At 46.9% G+C, this 23,634-nt stretch overlaps 2 protein-coding genes across 8 annotated transcripts in view; both read right to left on the reverse strand.

The window, feature by feature from the left end:
• The window catches only part of Mtf1 (metal regulatory transcription factor 1), a 47,469-nt gene extending 29,109 nt beyond the window's left edge, over positions 1-18,360 (reverse strand). For both annotated transcript variants that reach the window (XM_048434466.3, XM_048434465.3), the window contains exons 1-2: positions 18,213-18,360; positions 15,946-16,401 (exon numbers count right to left, since the gene is read on the reverse strand). In XM_048434466.3, coding sequence (XP_048290423.1) covers positions 15,946-16,350 — 405 coding nt within the window. In that variant the 5' untranslated portion in view covers positions 16,351-16,401; positions 18,213-18,360. The remainder of the gene's footprint in view (positions 1-15,945; positions 16,402-18,212) is intronic.
• Positions 18,361-19,372: 1,012 nt separating this feature from the next.
• Positions 19,373-23,634, reverse strand: part of Inpp5b (inositol polyphosphate-5-phosphatase B) — a 68,449-nt gene continuing 64,187 nt past the window's right edge. For 5 of the 6 annotated variants that reach the window (XM_085686561.2, XM_048434470.3, XM_048434473.3 and 2 more), the window contains 4 exons: positions 23,132-23,216; positions 22,684-22,811; positions 21,168-21,279; positions 19,373-20,177 (listed from right to left, as the gene is read on the reverse strand). In XM_085686561.2, the coding sequence (XP_085542687.1) occupies positions 20,062-20,177; positions 21,168-21,279; positions 22,684-22,811; positions 23,132-23,216 (441 nt within the window). In that variant the 3' untranslated portion in view covers positions 19,373-20,061. The remainder of the gene's footprint in view (positions 20,178-21,167; positions 21,280-22,683; positions 22,812-23,131; positions 23,217-23,634) is intronic. The other variant, XM_048434471.3, reaches the window with a different exon arrangement.

Consider the following 23,634-nt stretch of genomic DNA (forward strand, 5'->3'; position numbering starts at 1 on the left):
CCTTCTGAGTGTGCGCATGTATGTATCAGCACACCTAGGTTTGTATGCAGTGCTGAGGCGCGAACCCTGGGCTTTGTGTAGGATGGCAAGCGCTTGACCAACTGAGCTACCCTGAGTCTATCTTTTGAAAAGCTGCTGTTGGCAGCTGGAGAGATGGCTCAGCAGTTAAAAGCATGCATGCGCTGCTTCACAGAGGACCTGAGCTCTCTGAATCCACATCAGGCAGCTCACGGGAGGATCTGTCATCGATGGCCTCCATGGGCACCTGCACTTCCCCTGCAAATATCCTCACATAGTCATAAATGCATGGGTAGTTTAAAATCATATATACATACATATCTTTTTTCAAGATAGGGTTTCTCTGTGAGTAGGCCTGTCTGTCCCCGAACTCACAGAGATCTGCCTACCTTTGCCTTCCAATGCTGGGATTAAAGGTATGCGCCACCACCACCTGGCATAAACTTTTAAAAATACATAAAATAAAAGCTGTTTAAGAAAAATTTGCTGGATGGTGGGGGCACACACCTTTAATTCCAGAACTCAGGAGGCAGATCTCTCTAAGTTCAAGGCAAGCCAGGTTTACAGAGGAAACCCTGTCTCGAAAAAACAAAAGCAAAACAACAAAAAAAGGATTAAGAATAATTTGTATAAAGAATTTTAATACAGCAACTGACACATAAAGAATCCTATAAAATAGCTCATACCACAGGACAAAGGACAGACAAAAAGAGCAAGCAGCATCTAACACACTAACTAGTAAGACTTGGTAGGCCAGCGTGGGAAAGAGCTAGAGCAAAGAAAGTCACAGCAGCTAAAAGAAAAAAAGGTCTCATGAAAAACAAATCAAAACAACAGAGGTCAGAGTAAACAAAGTAAAGGCCAGGAAAAAACCACCGTCATCACCCCCCTTCACCAACACCGACACCCACACACGGATTCCCTAACGATTCAGCAAGACTCTGCAGTGCTGGGGACACTCACACACACACACACACACACACACACACACACACACACACACACACACGATTCCCTAATGATTCAGCAGAACACTGCAGTGCTGGGGCTGGAGTCTGGGTGGCGGAAGGACCAGTACTTCTGGACAGAGCTGAGGGCTTATTTTTAGAGGGGAAAAGTCCCAGGAGAGCTAGGGGGTGATGCGCACCTGTAATTCTAGCGCCCAGGAGGCTGAAGCAGAAGGAATTCTGTGAGTGTGAGGTCAGCCAAGGCTGTATTACAAGACTCCACCTCAGTGTCTGAGCTATTACATCCCTAGCCCCCAACAAAAGAAAACTCCCTGGAGGAAAGTGAATCAAGGCCTCAAAAGGGGCACACGGAAGAGAGAGACAGTATTTAAAAAGCCCCATGGGATTGGGGGCAGTTTAGTGATAGAGTACTTGCTTAAAACATGGTGGGAGTTATCTACGGTACATAAAACTTTAACCCCAGCATTTGAGAGGCAGAGGTAGGCCAGCCTTGAATAGTCTACAAAGCAAGTTCTGGGACAGTCAGGATTACACAGTCTTGTCCTGGTTTGGAAAAAAAAAAAAGAAGAAAAAGAAGGAGGAGGAGGAGGAGGAAGGAGGAGGAAAGAGAAGGAAAGAGGAGGAAGGAGGAGGAGGAGAAGGAGGAAGAGGAAGAGGAGGAGGAGGAAGAGAAGAAGAAGAAGAAGAAGAAGAAGAAGAAGAAGAGGAGGAGGAGGAGGAGGAGGAGGAGGAGGAGGAGGAGGAGGAGGAGGAGGAGGAGGAGGAGGAGGAGGAGGAGGAGGAGGAGGAGAAGAAGAAGAAGAAGAAGAAGAAGAAGAAGAAGAAGAAGAAGAAGAAGAAGAAGAAGAAGAAGAAGAGAAGAAAGGAAGGAAGACATGGTGGGAAACCTGGGTTGGATCTTGGCACAAAGATTACAAAATAAAGCCTGGGTAGAAGGACAGAGCTCAGGAAGGAGACAGCAGCCATTCTGTTTCAGAAAGGGAGGCTGGTTGAGCACGGATGGGTGTAAGTCAAGGGAGGGCAGTTTTCTGTCAAGTGTCAAAGAGAACATATTTTGGACTTTAATGTCTCTGTTACTACACAACCCTTGCCCTTCACGTTAAAAGTAGCCACAGATGAATAAGTGAACACTGCCATTTTCCAAAAACATTTATGGACACTGAAGTTTAAATTTCAACTTATTTTCATGCATTATGAAATATCATTTTGATTTGAAAAAGATAAATTAAAAGCATAAGAACTGGAACAGGGTACACACAGCTCGGTGGGTAGAGTGTTTTCCCAGCAGGCATGAAGCCCTGGTTTCTATTCCCAAAAGGATATGAACTGGGTGTGCCAGTAATCTTAATGCCCAGGATCAAAAATTCAAGGTTGGTCAGGTGTGGTGGCCTTGATCCTTGATCCCAGGGCTTGGGAGGCAGAGGCAGATCAGTTTCCGTAAGTCTGGTGTCAGTCTGGTTTACATAGAGTTTCAGGACAGTCAGGGCTCTACAGTGAGATTCTGCCTCAAATATAAAATAATAAATTCGAGGTCATTCAGTCACCCTTAGCTATACAGAAAACCTGAGGCCAGTCTGGGCTACTTGAGAGCTTTATTTAAAAAAAGAAAGAAAGGAAGGAAGGGAGGGAGGGAGGAAGGGAGGGAGGGAAATAAACAAATAAAAACCGAGGCCACAATTGTGGCTCAGTTAGTGTTTGTCTATCATGCTTGAGGTTCTAGGCTCAATCTACACACACACAAAACAAATGAAAACCACTGTCAGGAGCTGCTCCATGGTCAAGAGAACACACTGCTCTTGCAGAGAACCTGAGCTCAGTTCTCAACACTCACAGACTCTGAAGTCTCTGCCCTCCACATGCACATAAAAACTAAAAAACAAAACAAAGCAAAAAAACCCAATATTCTTACTTAGCTCTAGATCAGTGATCTCAGCCTTCCTAACGCTGCAACCCTTTAATGTATATCTTCATGTTGCAGTGATCCCCAACCATAAAACTATTTTTATTGCTACTTCATAACTGTAAATTTGATCATAACATAAATATCTGTGTTTTACAATGGTCTTATGCGACCCCTATAAAAGGGTTTCCGACCCGTATGTTGAGAACCAGTACTATAGAGCTATACAAAACAAATAAGAAGGTTTAGAAGGGATCTGGCCTGTCAGCTAGTTTACGAGACAGGGAAGGGAGGGGCACTGACTCCCGCCCCCCTTCTTCTCTCCACCTCCTCAGAGGACCTCGCACAAGTGCTCACTCACGTATTCATGGATAACAGCCCATCCCCACCCCACCCCTCCATGCCATTGCCACACAGGCTGTGCTCTGTATCCCCTGAACTAGTCACTCAGACGTGCGCCCTGGTGCTCCGCAAGGCCTCTCACTGGAAAGCCCCAGTGCCCAGGCAGGATAGTCAAGGGTAATCCCAGGACCTTCCAATACTTTCTGCTGTGACTCAGGAACCAGGCAAGCAGGAGGGCCAGCCGAGACCTACAGGTACAGCGCACTCAGCCTCAGCGGCTCCAGTTCCCGCCTCTTTCCTGTGCCTTTTTCTCCCTTTACTGGAAATGTCTAGTTCCTTTCTTTGCTCTCCAGAGCTTCTTTTCCTTTAATTCAAGTCTCACTCCCTCCAAAGTCTTCCACAATCCTCCAAACCTACCCCAACAGTGCCCTTCTTTAAAGGCCTATATTCTGTGAGTTTACCACTCCCTGACACTTCATTTACATGGGTAATTATCTTCTCATGTACACGTGCTAACTGTACGTGTTACAAATGGAAATTTCAAAACTATCGCTGAAGGGTAAGCTCCATACAATCTCCATCATAAGCTTCATCACAGAGTGAGAGATCAGAACAGAATCTCATCCCTGAGTTGCCATGGTAGCTGACAACTTTGTAAGTGACTGCAGTGAGCAAGCTCCACCCCCCCCACCCCCTCCACTCTCCCACCCCCTTCACCCCCAACCCCATCTCTCCCTGCCCTGCTCCCATCTGAATTCTTGTACTTGGCCAACTCACTCCTCTATTGGATGGTTCTTCCTCAAGGTCTCTCCCTGACTGGCGTTCTCCCCGGTTCTGAGTGTGACGGCACAATTACTCTAGACTCTCACAGCTTCTAGACCACCCTCGGAATCTGGGGGATCTACATTCATAGATTCAGCCAGTTAGGAACTGAAAATGCTCAGAAAAAAGTACTTGTGCTGAACATGTACAGAACCACTATGATCCCCTAAACACCTACACTGTATTAAGTGTGTCATACGTAAGCCAAGCTAAAGTACACAGGAGAGGCCGCCAGCAGCAAGATGCCTGCTGTCCAGATCAGTCCTTGGGACACAAGTAAGGGTGGATGGAGAGCAAACCTCCCAGTCCTCTGACCTCCACATGCGCCTGCACACAAATAAATGCTTTAAATATTTAAACAGACAGAAGAGTGTACACAGGCTGCAGGCAAACAATGCGGTCCCTTTTCCATAAGAAGCCTAAGTATCCAAATATGCTTGAGAAAAAGTAGTGTTTCCAGAAATAACCCCCAGTGGAGAGATACCACCTTCTCCTTAAAGTTCAAGATACAATTAATATTAAACGATTATATAATTAAACAATTTCCATTATAACCTTTAGCTGCTAGGCAAGCAGGACCTGGAAAACAGGCACTCAGTAAATATTTACTGTATTAAATGCATGAACAGCGGCTTCTCATCTACACTGTAATCTGCATGAAAGCAGGAACTAGAGCTATCTTGCTCACTGACAACAACTTCAGAGACCAGACTTGTGCAGAAGTGGTACTCACTCCATTTATATTTTGAATGAATGAAACAGACCCAGCAAGACGTAATGATTAGAACCCACATAAAAGCCTCTTGGCCACGAGGGCCACCGTACTCTCAGGACTCTGGAGACAGAGACAGAACTGCCAGGGGAAGACAGCTGGCTAGACAAGCTGGAACTGGTGAGTTTCAGGTTCAGCAAGAGATGCTACCTCAGTAAATAAAGTGCAGAGTGATCAAGGAAGACACTGGACATCAACTCAGTTTCTACGTACACACACGTGCACTTACACATGTGAATATACCTGTACAGCATACCCCACACACACAAATACACACACAAACAAAACAAACCCCAAGACTGTCATGGGGGAAAGAAGTTTTGAGTAGGCTGTAAGCTGGGTCAAAGGTAGCAAAGACCATGGGTTGCTAAGACCTCAGTCCTTGCTGTGCAGCACCGGAACTGTGGAGCCGCGGTAAGAATGTGAGCAGTCAGCCAACTATGCATTCAGAAAAACCTGGCAGATTAGAAAGTGAGAAAGACCGAGGACAGAAAGGTGGGGAAGCACTCAGACCAGGAAAGGGACAGAAAGGTGGGATGGAAAGGTAGGACAGAAGTCGGTTATGGAGGCATTCAGGAGAACTGAAGTCAGGCTGGGCTACACAGATGTAACAAAGATCCTATCCCAGCCAGTGGGGGCACACGTCTTTAATAAATAAAATAAAGTGAAATAAAAGTGGTGTTGAGTACTAGATGCCTTTTCTCCCAATAATAAACTTAAGAAATGATCAACTCATTTTATCTGGAGACGGTAAGTGGAAATCATTGTCGAGTGTCTTTCAGAATTATTTTAAAATAGCAACAAATGTCACAAAAAGGGAAACCTAAACCATCTCAAACAGGATCAGAACAAGAAGCTGAAAAAAAAATGTAGTGTGTCATGCCATAAAGAGATATTACATCACATATCTTTAAATAAGACTAAAATTTAGCATTTACGAACTTGAAGAATTGTGTCCTAGAATTACACTGTGCTTAGTGCCAAGAACAACAACGCTCCTTGCTCTCAAGAAGTTCAAACAAAAAGGAGAATTAGACAGAACGGGCAAGACCAGTGTCTAAGAAGCCGCACTGGAATGGACACTGAGCATACTAGGGCAATCTACAGAAAGAGGGCTTGGGCTACCGAGTAGAGAGATACCAGATGAACCCAAACTCTTCAGTGAAGGGTCACACACAAGTAGCCTGCTCATCAAAATGAATGGCAGCCTCTGTAATAGGAACATGAAGTCACTGGAGACTCCACTGGACATGAAGAAAATCTGTTTTTCAAGAAACCTTAAGATGTCTAAGCCTGACTTTAATTTTCCCACGTGGCCTGTGACAGCTGCGGGGACTCTGCTAAAGAGCCCCGAGACACCTGGGTGAGTTCACGGAGCATGGAGTGTGACGCTGTGAAAGTCCAGAAGGTACGAGGGCTCCGAGGTTTACAGAATGCTCTGAATGTCGATCACAGCCCTCGGGTGACAGAGCAGAGAGCAGGTGCAGGAGATGGGCACGAGCAGAAAAGGAAGCGGCGGAACTTCAGGAGACAAAACTCTTAAAAGTTAGAAAAAGGAAGAAACGCCTGGGCTTCTTCTGGAAGGAAAGGGAGAGGGAGAACACTCAACTCTACACACTGCAATAAAGAATGGAGTCCCTGGTTCTGAGCCCAGAGCGGATAATCATAAATAAATGATTGGCTGCTGGTTACAGCTACAGAACTCACTTTCCAAACTGCGTGTGCTGGTTTCATCCCAGCCTCTAATCCCAGCACTCAGAAGGCAGAGGCAGAAGCAGGACGATTGCACCAACTTTGAAGCCAGATTGATCTAGATAGCAAGTTCCAGGGCAGTAACAGCTATACACAGACTGTCTCAAAAAATGAAAAGCAAACAACAACAACAAAAAAAAAAAAACCCTAGGGGGGAAGAACTGAACTCTGCCCTTTCTTCCCCATCACCAGGGACTTCCTGTCCCTTTTCTCAATACCAAAACTGTAGTAGCATACATACTAGCACTGGTTTCCTCTGTTGCAAATGAACAATCAAAACTCCTGAGTCACACATCTAAGCGCTCTGAACTGGTCCCACTTCTTCAATGCCCGGCGGAGCTGAACTCATACATCTACCGCTCTCCAGCACTGTGTGCACACCTCATCCCTCTACCCACTAGGAACTAAGGACACACACTCGCCCTTTCATTTCCCAGTCCTGTTAGCAGCCAACAGGCCCATGTCTTGACTACGACCTTTGTAAACTGGTATGTTATCATAAAAGCATTGACTTTGGCATCCAGACAATCCTCAGTTTAAGTCTCAATTTCGCCACTGGAGAACTGGATATTCCTATTTGCAGGCATATGTGCTCATAGGGTATGTGTGTGATGGTGTGTGCACTTGTGTGTGAGCATGCAGAAGGCAGAGGCTGACACTGGGTATAGTCTTTCCGGCTCTACATTATTTCTGCCTCCCAAGTGCTAGGACTAAAGGCGTGGGCCACCACACCAGGCGTCCACATTATTTTCTGAAACAGGGTCTCTCACTGTATCTGGAGCTCTCAAATTCTACAGCCAGAGAACCCTTAGAATCCTCCTGTCTCTGCCTCCTGGCATGGTATTTTGGCAGCTAGATGTTTCTATGCTGTAATTTTTCTCATCTATAAAATGGGAGCTATTTTATGACTGTTTAAAAGGTAAAATACAAAATTATATTAAAATCTCACTTTTAGCTATAGGATATTAGTGTCCCATATGTTCACCATGGAAGTGACTTTCAGGGGCCTGGTACCAGGGAAATTACAAAACGCCAAGAATGAGGGCAAAGAATTACCTGTGGCAAGGACTGGTGTTCACCAACCTCTGTTTGGGGACCACAAATATCTTCTTTCTATAATACAGTTAAAAGTGTAATCTGATGGCTCAGGCCTATGATCTCAGCTACTCAGGAAGATATGGAAAAGGAATTCCAGACAATGCTCCCTACACTACAGACTGAGTTCAAAGCCACCCTGAACAACTTAGAGAGGACCTATTTCAAAATAAAAAGGTTTTGTTTTGTTTCAAAGAGTAGCTAGAAAGATGGCTCACTGGTTAGGAGGACTGACTGCTCTTCCAGAGGCCCCAGGTTCAATTCCCAGCACCTACACAGTGGTTTTCAACAGCCTGTACCTGCTGCAGGAATCAGGTGTCTCCTGCCTCCACAGGTGCCAGGCACAGACACACAGACAGGCAAGCTATTCAGACATATTAATAAGTTAAAAAACAAGAAAGATTGACAGGAGATAAAGCTCAGTGGTAGAGCCCTGGCCTAGCATCATCTGGCCCTGGGTTCAATTCCCAGACCCCCAAAACAAAACAATACACAACCACCCGTCCCAGTTACAGTGATGGTCAAGGAAAGTTCAGCTGAGGTGATTGGGACCAAGACTTCTGTGGGATCTCTTGGAACCCAATCACATTTCCCCAACTTTTTAAAAAGTTTATTTAATTTACATTGGTATGAGGATGTCACATCCCCTGGAACTGGAGTTACAGACAGCCGTGAGCTACCACGTTGGTCCTCTGAAGAGCAGCTAGTACTCTTAATTGCTGAGCCATCTCTCCAACCCACATTTCCCCACCTTTTTAAGACCTCCAGTCTCAAACTGGCCTTGAACTACACAGACCAGACTGGCCTTGAAATTTTTAGAGCCACCTGCCTCAGCCTCCCCAGCATGCACTAACACTCTGCCTCTAACCACAATCTATAGCCCGGCTCAAGGAGACCGTGTTTTCCAAAACAGTTCCTAACAAAGAAACCTTGGCATTTTAACCTTTCTAAAGCTGGCGATGACCTTTGAACCTTTGGGAATAGGGGTCTGTGAGGAGGAGGCAGCAAGAGGACATGTAACTGAACAACTGATGTACCAGACACGGTGCTCGGCATCTGAGGCACATACTGATGGACACCGCCCATCACACAGGTGCTCGGCATCTGAGGCACACACTGATGGACACTGCCTATCACACACGGTGCTCGGCATCTGAGGCACACACTGATGGCACCGCCCATCACACACGGTGCTCGGCATCTGAGGCACACACTGATGGCACCATCCATCACACATGGTGCTCGGCATCTGAGGCACACACTGATGGACACCGCCCATGTGCTCGGCATCTGAGGTGCACACTGGTGGACACTGCCCATTACATAAATCTCACTGGATCTGCACACAACGCAGTGGGGTATTTTTATTTCCATTTTACAAATGAGGACAGAGAGCAGCTTGCCAGGGCTGCATAGTTAGTATACACTAGAACAAAAAGATGAGACCAAAGTTAAGATGATCTTTTGAAGAAGAGACAGCTTTTGGAATAAGCTGGATTTAAAGAAGGGGAGAGCACTAAAATTCAAGTACTTTCTCCCACTCCTGAAAGAACAAAATATCAGCAGAACCTAATGCAGTCCAAAGAAATATCAACTCAAGACCCAGAGCTCCTACGGTACCAACTTTAAAAACCAGTGTGTGCATAAAACCAGGCAGGTCCCTCTGCCAGGCCAGAGGATCTCAGCGACGAGGCAGGCACAAGTACCACACATGCCCACATGCCATCATGGAGGAGACACACTGACTAATCGGCTTCACCTGGCGGCACAGGGAAAGCGCATTCTGCCCTGGCCTCCAGCAGAGCCGCTCAGAACCACCAGCTTGCCCTGCTGTTCTCCAAGCGCCAGAGGGTTCTTAGAAGTGACATCCGACCAAAGGGCACTGTCAGACACTAGAGGGGAAGGAGCGGAACTTTAACACTACACTGGCAAGCAGTGCCAGGCTCATCTGTCCCAGCTCTGAATGGTAATCCCGTGGAGCTGCACAGCGATCTGTGAAGAAATGCAATGGTGGTGTGCAGAGTGCAAGGTGGGTGGCTAAACACCCCGGTGTGTCTAAGCGCACGGCTCTGCGCACTGAGGATTCCCGCTGAGGAACAAGACTAGAATCAGTCTTCCTAAAATAGAGGACAAACTGTAGGAAGGATCTCAACACTGGAGTCAAAGCCCCCTTATTTCTGGTTTGTTTCTTTTGTTTTCTGGAGACAGGATTTCTCACTGTGACCCAGGCTGGCCTGGAAAGTACCATGTGGCCTCAGGCTCACAGCAAGTTTCTGTTTTAGCCTCCCGAGGGCTGGCACTATAGGCACAAGTCGACCCACTTCTAATCCCTTTATTCTTAAAATCTGTTAGGCTCAATAAACTCAGCTAGGTGTGGTGGCACACGCCTTTAATCATAGCACTGGGAGACAGAGGCAGGAGGATCTCTGTGAGTTTGAGGCCAACCTGGTCAACATAGCAAAAAAGTGAAAAAAAAATTTAAATCTAAAAGAAAAAGAGGAGGAGGAATAGGAAAGAGAAAGAACTCCTCCCCTCCTTTTAGAATGCCATTGAGAATAATCCAATTACTGTGCAGCACACTAGGAGCAGAACTCAGAGAACACTGCACCTGCTTCATGTAAGAAAGGCCATTCTTCCCCATCACTGCTCTGGAATACACAGGGCATCGTGAATATCTTTGGCTGATAGGCCCTGGGTTTCTTCATACCTGCCAACTATTTAGCAGAACAGTGGGCAGGCTGGTAGGATGCATTATGTTCGTCACTGTGGGGCCGACAGAGGAGGGAAGCACTCCCTGGCAGGTTCTCTGGAAGAATAGATGCAAGAAAGTTTGGGGGAACCATGGGCCACACGAACCCACCAGAGGAACAGCTGTCCAGCAACCTGGAGGGGAAAGCCTTTGAGTATATGGGTGCTGAGTGACAGTGTTCCGACAGAGTTCTCGAAGCCACCAATCCACAGGGACAAAGCAGTAACCGGGATGAGAACCCGAAAGGCCAACGAAAGTGTGGCAGGGTGAGAGCTCCTGTGTGGCAGGGCTCTGGTTGGTTTGTTTTTGCGTAAGACAGGCATAATGAAGAAAACAAAAGAAAACAATTCTAATGAAGCAACCAGTAAGCCAACTGCACACTGAAGGAAACAAAGGTACAACCAGCGGGAAACAGGAAAATCAGGCTAACATCTGACTCAGAAACTAAGCGGCTTAGGAAGCCAAGAAGACTGAGTAGTTATCAAAGGATTCCATTTCTCAAGAGCAGAACCTGTGAATATCATGCAGCAAAAAAAAAAAAAAAAAAAAAAAAAAAAGGGAAGGAAGGAAGGAAGGAAGGAAGGAAGGAAAGCCATGCTTAAAACTGGTTCCGGGGACAAGGGTGGTCACAGAGCATGCAGCGGGTATCTTCCATAAACACTGGCCTCTAAGTGGATTTGGAAGCCAAAATAAAATCACTGTCAATCAACGACTGAGGTAAGAGTGGCTTCTGGAGGACAAGCCTCCTCAATGTCTGGCCTCGAAAGACTAGGGCTGTGACTCCCGTTTCTAATCTTGGACCTCAAAAGACTGCTGCAACTCTGAGGCCAGTCTGGGCTCCAGTTAAAACCCAATTTAGCTTATAGACTCTTCAACATCGATCCTATATACAGGAGGGACAAACTATGTATAGGAAGGAGGGCCCGATAATGAGATAGACCCACAGTACACTGGACAGAGAGCTGAGAGCAACCTTGACCCTGTCCTGTTCACGATTAAATGGCCTGAAGAAACCAACAGGGCAAGTCAGGCTTGCAAACAGAAGCAGCTAATTGCTAAGGAGCACAAGCAGGAAAGTGACAGCTGACATCAGACTGCATAGCCCCTCCCTCCCTCCCTCCTCTCCTCCCTCCTCTCCTCCCTCCCATCTTCTCTTTTGCCTAGGTCAGCATTTACCAAAATGTGCCCTACTAATCCTTGGAAAATGGTTTATAGCATAAGCTTATAGCATTCAGAAGATTCTGATTTTCTTGGTTCTTAGCTATTAGCAAGCCAAAGGTCCTGCCCGGTAGGTTCTGAAGGAGTTTGCTTTTATTTTACATTTCTCAAACATTTGCTCATGAGCCCTTAGACAGTAATCATTAACTGATGGTGGCCTAAAGCTAGATCCCAAACTATGTCAAAACTTTTGAGGCCTTAATTAATTTAGAAACAGGGTCTCCCTACGTAGCCCTAGCTGTCTGGAACTCCTTCTGCCTCTGCTTCCCTTGTGCTGGAACTGAAAGGCATGAGAGCCACCACGTTCAGCTCAAACTTCCTAAACTTCAAAGTTTCAAAGCCCCTGAGCCGCTACTCAATGGTTTTCTCTTCCAAGTACCAAACTTTAAAAACAAAACAAAACAAAACTTTACACTTCCTGCTTCCTGTTCTGTCATCCCAGCTTCTGCCTCACTCACGCTCTGTGCCCCGGCTCACCCGGAGGCCTTTTCAAATGTGAGGAGCAGCTGACCAAGGACAGAACTAGTTGCAGCTCCTCAGTCCCTCTTCCAGGTCACACAGGTCAGCCTTCCTGACCCAACAGCAGAGCTAGACACTTTGTCTTCAGCACACAGCCTGAACATGGCAGACTCTCAGCTACTAAAATCTTTACCCACTCATCAACCAACAGCAACTCAACACACTGAGAAAAAAAATACCTTTTGCTTTGAGAAAGGATCTTACTGTGGAGCCCTAGCTGGCCTTGAACTCAAGAGATCCACTTGCCTCTGCCTCCTGAGTGCTGACACCAAAGGTGTGCTCCACCATGTCCAGACCTAGATGAATCTTTACTTTCTTTTTCTCTGGGGGGAGTGGGATTTGAGACAGAGTTTCTTTGTGCAGCCCTGGCTGTCCTGGAACTCGCTCTGTAGCCCAGACTGGACTAGAACTCACAGAGATCCTCCTGCCTCTGCCTCCCGAATGCTGGGATCAAAGGCATGCGCCACTGTAGCCAGCTCTGAAATGATCCTTTAGTCACATTACTCCTGGGCTCCCAAATCCCAAAGTCTCCCACTGCTTCTAAAACAACACAAAGTCTTAGCAAGCAACCACTGCTTCCTAGATTTGGATCTTTGCTCTCTTTCCATCCCTGTCTCCTGCTACTCCCTGGATTCTAGTCCAGTTGACACAATCACTACAACCAGTAAGTCAATTCTGGCCAGCATGCTCATTTACATAGTATCTTTCTGCTTTACTGCAGTGCCAGGAATAGAACCCACAGCCTTGTGGTATATGATCCAGGCTGAGCTCCACCCCAGTCCACCTGCACATTGTCTATGACTGATTTTGTGTTACAATCGAAGAGCTGACTGGTTGTAACAGAGACCACAGAGTCTGTAAGGACAAGAACATTTACTATCTAGCCCTTTAGAGAAAAATGCACTGGCCACATGTAGTTAAACTAAAAAGAGATAGCCAAAAAGCATCGCAGAAGTGTAAAGTCTGTGAACAGACACAAGCTTCCTACAGGGTCCACAGCCTGCAAGTACCAGGGCCCCACAGAAGCCCCAAGTGGCTTGTAGCACTTCTGACTTTAGTACGCTTTACTATGTTTACTAAGTGTACCGTCCCCTCTTCCTTGGCAGATCTCAAGGTGGGAACAGCTATTTGATTTGTTTTAGCCAATTAAATAGGAACAGGAATAGTTTGATTTTTATTGTTACAACTGAATACCACAGGCCAATTCTCTGTGCATGAGTGTGTGCGTGTGGTGGGGGGAGGCATGTGCCAAGGCTTGTGTGTGGAGGTCAATGTGCCTGTAATCCCAGCACCAGGGAGGCAGGATGACAACCACTCTGAGAAAAGCTTGGGCTGCACACAGTGACGCACGCCTTTAATCCCAGCACTCGGGAGGCAGAGGCAGGAGATCTCTGAGAGTTTGAGGCCAGTCTGGGCTACAGAGCGAGTTTCAGGACAGCCAGGACTACACAGAGAAACTCTGTCTCGAATCCCCCTCCCCTCAGAGCCTGTTTCAAAAAAGAAACACACACACACACACACACATATACACACGCAGAAAAAAAAAACCCTGTTTTAGGGGATAGCTGGCCACTTTCTAAAGAGAGGAAGGGGCCTCGGTTTTCCGCCTCTCTCTGTTCACGTTGTCCCCATCTCTCAGAAACACTCATGCTCTGCTTTTCCCATAAACTGAAGACAATTTTAAGACCACCCTGGAGGTTCGCCTAAGCACGCAGCTGAGTTCCTTGTGTTCCCAAACACAGCACTGGTTCCCTTCGCTGCTACCTCTTTTCCCCTGGTGCTCACATGTCTGCCATCAGGTATTTCCACCTCCATGCTGCAGAAAACATCTGCAGTCACAGCACCTTGCTTGAAATGTTTGTGAGGCCAGGGATGTGCCTGTCACCCTGGCACTGGAAAGGGGAAGGCGGGAGATCTGAAGTTTAAGGTCAACCTTAACTACACAGCAAGCTGGAGGCCAGCTTGGGTTAAGTGAGCCATCTCGACAACAACACAACAACGAATAACTGGGTCTACTGAAGGCAGATGGACCCCTGTACAAGCTCCCATACTAGGCTGAAACCAACAAGAAAATTCCTGAGGCTTACCAGAGTGTCTACCTTCACCAGCACGGAACCCGACAGCTGCATCTACAAGAATGCAGAACAAGGCTCTTCCAGCCAAGACCTGAGGACACCTGGGGTAATTACTTATCGTCGGAGGCTAGCTTGTACATTATAAAATATCTAACAGCATCATTAGTGCCTACCTACAAGGTTCCAGTTAGCACATCCCCAGTGTGACAACCAACTGTCTCCTAGGGGGCAAAAATGGCCCTGGCTGAGAATCACTATTCTAGAGGTTTCCAAGCACAAGCCAACAGTGAGATGCTGGTAATAAACACAGATGACACAGTGACAGTAGGACAACGTCCAGATGAAGAGACAGGTAAGAGCCACATGACTGGCACCGCTGACTCACTCTTGGGAGACCATGCTCAACTCTGGATCCTAAAAGGAATGGGAAAACTGGATTCCTTCAGTTAAAGGCAACCAGATTGACGAGAGACTGGGGCAATGCCATCAGAAAGATATCTGAGTGTAGGTGGCGAGCTTGTACCAAAGGACATGGCGGGACTTTAAAAATGCGCGGGCTGCCCCATGGGAGAAGGGTTGTCAGGAAGACAGACCTGGAGGCTGGGAGCAGCACTACATGAGGACCTTAGTCCTATACAAGCAAAAGCTTCCTAGCAATCAGAGCAGGCCAACAAACGAACTGGATTGGACTGAGCTCTGAGAGCCTGTGCTCTTACCATTCTGGAAGGTTCAAGCACAGACCAAAGAGCAGACGTCTGAGGTGCTGCAAAGATTACTTGGTCTCCCTAAAGCATTTGCAGCTCTATGATATTTATTTATTTATTTATTTATTTATTTGCAGGGCTAGAGGTTAAGCCTTCAAGTATGTTAGGCAAGCATTCTACCCCTAACTAAAGAGTCTAAGATTATAAAGGAAAAGCCAAATGTCATGAATAAGTCATCTGTACAAGTTGCATGTAATTTCAAACCTTCACTAAATCAGAAAAGAAAAACATTTCCTAAAGAGATGAGGCCTATTTCTGCTTGGTAGTACCTGACATTGAGTCCTCAACACAGTAACTGCCAGGGATCTCTCTTCAAACTAACTTGCACTAGTTCCTGAATAATGTTTAAGCCATACCATTTATTTCATTCAAATTCAGCACTACAATTTGAAAAATGCTTTACCATTTCCGGGATATTCCGAAAGGCATTACTTTATCCATATTATCTGAACATGAACGTGGCAACTTTCCGCTAATCTGGTCTCATTTGTGGTCTCCGGCCTGAATTATAAAAACTACCCATCACTATCCATTAAACAGTCACTAAATTAATAAAGCACATTTCTGCAGGCATCTCCAAAACAAAGCATTTACAGCCACTTCTAGCTACCAGACACAAACCTGGTCACTCTGCTAGCAGAGGAGCCAGGCTGTGACTTTCGCAGCATAGTCATGCATTCACTTCGGTGACATTTCTACTTTATTTATGATTTGGAGAGGGAAATCTGAGATATTACAACGTGGTATTTCTCAATACAATGTGGCCATACTATCCAACAGTTCTAGAAAGCAGTCACAACAAAACAGGAAGCGGCTGTGTTGTTGACAGGCACGACTACTACAGTAGGTTCGAAGCCCAAGAGCTCCTTTAACCCCAGTTAAAACTGCCAGCACGCTGCACAAGGAGCTGCCCCACAGCCACACTGGGCCCGCGTCTGCTGCTTTACTTACTTCTTTGCGTTTCGTTTCTGGACATTCCGACTGCAGAGTAAGAGTTGCACCTTCGATGTTTCTTGGCATGGGCGTGGAACCGGGATTTATAGTCAAATGAATCTGATCGGGTGAGATAATGTGTTGTACATAACCCTGGGACATTGCTTCCTGATCTATTAGGAAGCCCTCTTCACCTTCCACTAGAAAAGGCAAGTGTTCTCCACACTGTCCGTCGTCATCGTCATCCTCCAAAGTGCCAGGGTCCTGTTCTATGAGAACAGTGGTCCTATCATAAACAGTTCCAGATGAGGAAGGCACCAGTCCGCTGTCATCCACAAACCTGAGCATCTTGTCATCTGGGGTTAGGTCATCTTCCTCTCCCTTAAAGAAGATGATATTGTCGTCTGGACTGTGTTCCCCCATGGTTCAGTTGTGCTCAGCCCAGTTGTGAGAAACAGAACGGTAATGGCCTTTCTGCAACAGACAAGACCAGAGTTAGAGCCATGGTACAGAACTCAACTACCTCCTAAACACCATAGGGATCATTCTCCCTCGTTTTAAAGAGCAAACCAATGTTTTAATCCCAGACTTTGGGAGGGAGGCAGCAGAGGCAGGCAGACCTCTGAGAGTTCAAGGTCAGTCTGGCCTTCATAGTGAGCTCCAGGTCAACCATAGATACAAGATAAGACCCTGTCTTAAACAAAAAAGACAGCAATTCAGGCCTAGGCATAGTGGTGCACATCTTTAATCCCTGTACCTGGCTGATAGAGGAAGGCAGATCTCTTGTGAGTTTCAGGTAAACCAGGGATACACAGTGAAAATCTCAAAAAAAAAAATCTTCCTTAGAAATATTTAAGATTTGGCAAAATCAGTCACCGTTAAGGGAAAGTAGTATATCTTTTTTCTTTTTCAAAAATTTAAAGTTAGCTGTTCAAAAGACCTTCTAACTGTGATCTACTGTCACACACCTTAAAGATGGGTATGTACCTAATGAGGATAAAAGAGCAAACTGCACGCAGTTCAAGGGACAGCAGCTATAAACCTCAAGCGAGGCACTCCCATTCAATACCCTCCCCCTCAGTCACACCGTGAGGCAGTACACGGTCTCATGTAGTTGACGGTGCAGAAACCACACTTCGAACACAATCACCTACAAAGCCTGGTTTGCCCCTTACTGCTTGGCCAAACAGTGCCTTGTCTTTCTACAGTGGGACTCACAGTCCCCGTCACATAAGGAGTGAAAGAGAAACAGCATGTAAAACACAGTCCTATCAGACAGCAGAAAGAAGATAGATTCCTTCCGTCGTTGCTAGAACACGTGGGGAGGAGGGGTTAACCCCTAATAAATCATAGCCAATGCAAATCATTTTAATTATTTGTATTCTAAAACATGACATGGGCCAGAGAGTATGCCTGTACAGCGTGACAAGGCTTTCTGCCCCGAAAGGCTGTCCCTCGCACACCATACTGACACGAGGCACGCAGAAAATAGCAACAAAATGAATGACCCATGAGCAGATAACGTCTCTTTTCGAAGATACAGTCTCTTGAGGAAATTACCAAATTTGAAGCTTTCATGGTCTGGAATGGTGATTCTTCCTTCACCCGAAAACACACAGGTTCTACAAATGTGGGTTCGGCAGACACAAAAGGAGAATTTAAAATAATCAGCACATCACTTGGTTTTCAGCCTGGTTCTGCATTTTCTCTTCTGCTCAGGGTTAGCAAGTGAGCCTTTACGAGCCACAGCGACAAGAAGGCGAGGTAGTTACCAGACACAGGTCAAGGGATCTATTCAGAGAGGAACCAGCCCGAACCTTTGCTTACGCAACCCTAGAAAGGCACGTTTCTCTGTAGCTGAGACGAGAGATAAGAATACCGAGAGCTCCGGGTGGGCTGCCCCGGCACCTTCGGCGGCAACGCAGAGACCAACTTTCCGTAACAAACAAGACCAGGAGGTGCGAGTGTGGCCGAGGAGTGTGAACCGAGCACCCCTGAGAGACTGGCAGGAGAAACCTGACCGGGAAAGCACCCCTAGTCCAGGGCTACACAGAAAAACCCCGAGGCAGGCTGGGGGCTACGAGCTGGGCGAAGAGGGGCAGGGTCCGGGTCTCCATGGAAACAGAGAAGGGGGGCTGGATACCCATCCCCATGGAAACGGAGGAGGGGTGGGGTCCCTCCGGTGAGTGGAATGAAGTCTCTACCCGGGACGGCTTCGGCAGGGAGCCCATGTCCCGCGCCCCCCAGGGAGTCCCAGCCCCAGCCAGTCCAGCTTCTGCTTTTACCTCCGCGGCTCCCGGCAACGGCGGCAGCGACAGCTTCTCCCCTCCCCAGCGGCACCATGATTGCCCCCACCTGTCCCTAGCGTCACTTCCGCTTCCTCTTTCCGGAGGAAGGAGAGGCCGGCGGGTTCCTTCGCTCACTGCTGCTTCTGATTGGCCTCTGCCGTCCAGGGTTGGGACCGCGCCTCCAGCCGGCGGGCTGTGGGCGGGGTGAGCGGCGTCAGGAGCTCCTGGGCAGCTGGGGAGCGGCCGGTGCCGGGTTCTGGAGACCACGCGACCCCAGCCAGGAGCCCGAGGTGTCCTCAGCCCGGGCTGCGCCCATAGCTGCAGCGGGAAGGGCGCAGTGAGCCGCCGCTTTCCAGGAGCATAGGCCAGCCCGCGGCATCCCTCTTCTCCCTCCACTGCGCCCTTGTCACGCAGCGTAGTTCGCCTGGCTGAGGTCCTAGGACCCGAAAGCAGAGCGGACTGTTCCAGTCACTTCCCGTTCCGACGCCTGCCAGAGATGGCAGTCCCAACTTTCTTGTTCCAGGGAGGGTTTTCGAGCTCAGGAGGGTCAGCGCCACCTACTGGCCGATCCCCTCTTCAGCTGTTAACACTCAGCATACAGAGACCCTTGAAACCACTACCTGGTAGCAGTATTCCAAAGCCAAAGAAGCGATTTTGCGCGTACTTCTACTACAGTCCAGTAAATATAATAACTAGACTCTCGCATAAGCCACTGTTTATTTTCCCCAAGAGCGACTTCTCTGGAACGTTCAGGTTGGCGCAATGCCCTTATAGGCTAGATCAGGATTCAGCCCCAAACTGTTGTGCCATTCCCTCTACTTGGGTAATACTGAATAGTGATTCTCACACACTAGACTGCCACACGTCTCTTTGGCCCCTGACCAGCTGCTTCTGTGCTTAAGCCACAAAGGCCCATCTGCCAAGAACTACCATATTTTGAGAGAGGGGAATGAGGGGAGAAGACTCAGTGGTCATCTACTACTCTTGACCTGAGTTCAATTCACAGAACCCACATTGGGTGGCTCACAACCACCTGCAATTCCAGCTTCACAAGAATCTCTGGCCTCTCTTGGCACCAGTATTCACACATGCATATACCACCACCACCACCACCGCCCCCCCTCGTAACTTTAAAAAGGAAAAAAGAAGACAATCACAACTGTTAAAAATACATTTATCATTAAAATATATTACACATATGAGAGGGGATACATTATATACAGCTGGGAGGACTGTCTGACCTACAAAATCCCACTTGCTTCACCAGAGCCCCCTTTCTTTTGTGTTTTTAGGGGCCACTTCGAGGCCTTGGAGCTGAGTAGAAAGGGGGCAGTGTTTCCCTGTGTATATACAGGTCCTCAGATTGGACAGTGGGAGCATCTGGAATGGCTAAAACTTGTTTATCCAGGAACATATAACCAAATTCCTGCTGTACAACTTGTTCTTCAAGGACTTCAGCTAGTCCAAATACCTAATTATGAGATGCTCAGTCAGGGATACAGGGAATTCACTGACTGTATGTCCCAGAGGCAGTTTGAGTAAGGCAAAGTACAGTTACTTAACTTTTTTAAAAAATATAAACAAATAGAGCTCTATTTGTGTTAAATAACTAAAAGTGAACATTGAACGTCAGTTCTATAATTGTGGATTTCCACCATGTCTTCACAAGTCAGGATGGTGTACTAGCCAACGGCATGGGTAAGGAGCAGGTCTAGGCTCAAGAAACAGGTAGCTGCCGTTCTTTCTTCCAGCTGGCCTCAGAGCACTTTAGGGCAGCTCTTGAGCTGAAACAGGCAGGGTTGACCATTGTGGCTGCTTGGGTAAGACCGGAGAGAAGTACTGAGGCTCAGACTGGACTGCCGAGGAATTGGTGAATAAACTCTTGGGCCTTCTTCTTCTCCGTCATGTCAAGTTTTTGGGGATGAGCTGGGTTTCGGAGCAGTAAGCTGCCAAATATACTAGCTGTGCATGACAGAAACAGAAAACACCATTTAGCAACTAGACTACTAGGGTGATTAGGAGAGAGGAAGGATTACCCTTCCTTTTTTAAAAAAAGCAAAAATTTTAAAGGCAGACCCTGGCTACCTCAAACTCAAAAGATCCACTTGCCTCTACCTCCTGAGTCCTGGGATTAAAGATATGCACTATGCCCACCCAGGTATTTTCTCCTTGAAAAACCACAGTTGGGTGTGGTGGTACATGTCTGCGTTCATTCCTACCACTCGTCAGCTCCAGCCCAGTCTGAGCTGTACAGTGGGCTGTGGAGATGGCTCAGGGAATACAGTGCCTGCCAGGCAAACATGAGAGGACCTGAGTGAAGACCCCAGCACCCACCCCTAAGCCAGGCACACTGGTATACACCTGAAACCCCAGTGGTGTGCAGGTGTAGAGGTAGATCCTGTGGACGTGCCAGCCAGCTAGTCCAGCCGAAACAGGCAGCTCCAGGGCTTTGCACATGTGAGCCAAGTGTTCTACCACTAAGTCATACTTCCAGCCTCAAACAATTTGTATATAAACTTCATTCAGAACAGGGCATAGTGGCACATTTGCAGCATTCAGGGAATCAAGGCAAGAGGGTCCAAGGCCAGCATGAGGTACATAGTGAGTTTGAGGCTGGCTTTGGCAACAGACAGAACTTGACCCTATCTTTTAAAAAGTAAGAAAAAAAAGCCTCAGGAAGCTGAGGCAGTCAGACCTCTTGTGAGGTCAAGGCCTGGTCTGCAAAGTGAGTTCCAAGACTGCCAGGGTGGACACAGAGAAACCCTTTCTCAAAACAAAACAAACAAAAGTTAAAAAAAAAAAAAAGCAAATACTTTCCTCTGAGGTTTGGGAGAAAAAAGGAAGTAAAGGCTAGGAAAATGGGAGGTGAATGTAGAAAAGAAAACACATTTTAATTCTGCTTCCTTCCTCAGTGACTGTAGAGATGCTTGCCCTAGATACTTGGCTACTTACCTAGAATATTTTCGTCCAAATGATTTTTTGCTGAATTTTTCAGCAGTTCTTGCAAAAACGCCATCAAGTAGTTGAAGACATTTTTGTGGAATGTGGGGAGAGTAGAAATGACCTGAAAGAGAGAGGTGGGGTTTGCAGCTTCGCTCAATTACTTGACAAGTTGCCCGCTATATTCCAGGAACTGAGATTATAACTTACAAATGTAAGAATGCACACAGAGCTAATCACACACCACTTGGCATAAGTATCAGACACATACAAAGGTCAAATGCTGCATGATTTAGAGGTCAGACTTCTAATTCTGAGAACTTCCATGTTCTCAGACAACTTGAGGGAATTAAGACATTTTAGTTCGGTGTTGAATATAAGATAAAATTAGACTTGTAACAGTGAGGATTAGGTATTGGGGGGCATAGAAGGCAAGAGAAAGCAAACTGATAAGCAGGGAGAACAGGAGATATCAATGTTGGCAGAAAGACACTGGCTGCACAGGCACTAAGTCTGGAAGGGTAATCCAGGCTGGAATCCAGTGAATAGCCCATGTATCTGTACAGAAGAATCAGCTAGGGAGCTGGGAAAAGGCAGGTTCCAGAAGACACCCATATTCAATGGAAATGAGCAAAGGTTCTGGATCACGTACTGTTTGCAACTGTTCATTATTATATCAATCGCCAAGTTGGGTGTGGTGATGCACACTTGTGATCCCAGCACTTGGAAAGCTGAGGTGGAAGGATAATGAATTGAGGTCAGTCTGGGCCACACTGAATTCTAGGTCAGAGTCACACAGAGAGATCCTGCTTCAAAAAAACCAAACAAACAAAAATAAAAAAACAAAAAAAGAAAGGAAGGAAGGAAGGGAGGAAGGAAGGAAAAGAAAGGAAAGAGAAAGACAAATGAGTGAGAAGAATCATTAAAAACAGCAAACAAAGAGGTAAGTATGGGACTGGAAATATGGCTCAGTGGTTAAGAGCACTGACTGCTCTTCCAGAGGACATGAGTCCAATTCCCAGCATTCACATGGCAGCTCACAACTGCCAGTAATTCCAGTTCCAGGGGACTTGACACCCATGTCAAAACACTAATGTACATAAAAATAAACAATTTTTTTAAAAAAGAGGTAAGTATGGTTTTGTCTAATAGTATGGCACCTTTAAGTTCACTATCTGATTGGAGCACGCAAAACGAAGAAGAGAGGGAGCGCATTAACACAGAGCACTGCACCACGTAAACAGTGCCGATGGGAGAGAGTGGAAGAGTGATAGATCAATGGGACTGGGTGCGTGGGCGGTGAGGAGAGGGAGGAATCAGAAATGACTCAGGTTTCAGAGTTGAGTCACTGGAACTAAGGGCGTTGCTATTAAAAGCAAAGGGGACAAGAGAGGAAGAGCGGGCATGAGAAGGAAAGAAGTTCATCTTCCAAGCCACTGCGCTCGAGGGCCTGTTCTGTTTTGCTGTGCCAGGCTTCACATGCCCAGGGCTAGCTACTACACATGTTAATGCTCGGCGCTCCCCTCACCTGTTTGCTGGCTACGCAGTTGCCAGAAAACTCCAGGCATTTATGGTAGGCGCTGTAACAGATGACGGGCTCTGGCAGGCTCTCTAGGAAAAGCAGCAAGGCTTCAGCTACGGAATGGTTGTTGGCACCTTTGGCCCACTGTTAAGGAACAGGTGACGGTGATGCCCGGGGATAGAAGGCCCAGGGACAAGAATGTGCTAGAAGGGCTGCCTGCTCAGTTAGGCTCTACTCAGTGCTAGGATGCCAGCCCACGTCTCAAAGGCACCATGCTGTTTGTCAGGTGCCACACTGACTGCGTGAAGTCGTAATGTCCTCTCTGAGAAGGTTCTGAGTAAGTGGAGCCTGTTAGCCAAGGTCATACTATCAGACGCCAGGCTTTGAGATATGCTTCTCTCTCTTTTAGAAGCTCTCATATTCTCACACGCACACACAAATTTCTGAAGGATACAGAGGTTATCAATCATTCCAGTATCCAAGCAGTCTCTTATATGTTCAAATTCTGACCTCAGGCCTGGCTGCTGAAACAGATCTTCCTGCAAGAGGGAAGAAACCCACAAAACAATTATTTTCTCAGAAAACTGGCAGTGATTCTCTGACTTACCCATATCACCAGAGTCCAAACGTCAGCTGTGTACTGAGACCTCTGAATCACCTCAGTGGACAATGAGACTTAGGCTGATGTGACTAACTCATCTTCAGGCCTTGCATGGCTTTACCATACGTCATTAGGCGTGCATTATAAAGCTATGGGTAGGCCACACTACACAAAACAAGATCTAGGGTATGAGAAAAGTCACACAGAGTACATACGCCACAGTGCTATGAGGGACGTGCCATGTGTAAGACTGAAAAGCTACTGTGATCCTTACCCAAAACAAACAACAACAAAAAGGAAATAGTGGTGAGGGGCAGAAAGACTCCTCAGACCTTATGCAAATAAAAATATGTAAG

Source organism: Myodes glareolus, chromosome 3 (assembly GCF_982192425.1).
Source record: "Myodes glareolus chromosome 3, mMyoGla1.1, whole genome shotgun sequence".
Lineage (NCBI taxonomy): Eukaryota > Metazoa > Chordata > Mammalia > Rodentia > Cricetidae > Myodes > Myodes glareolus.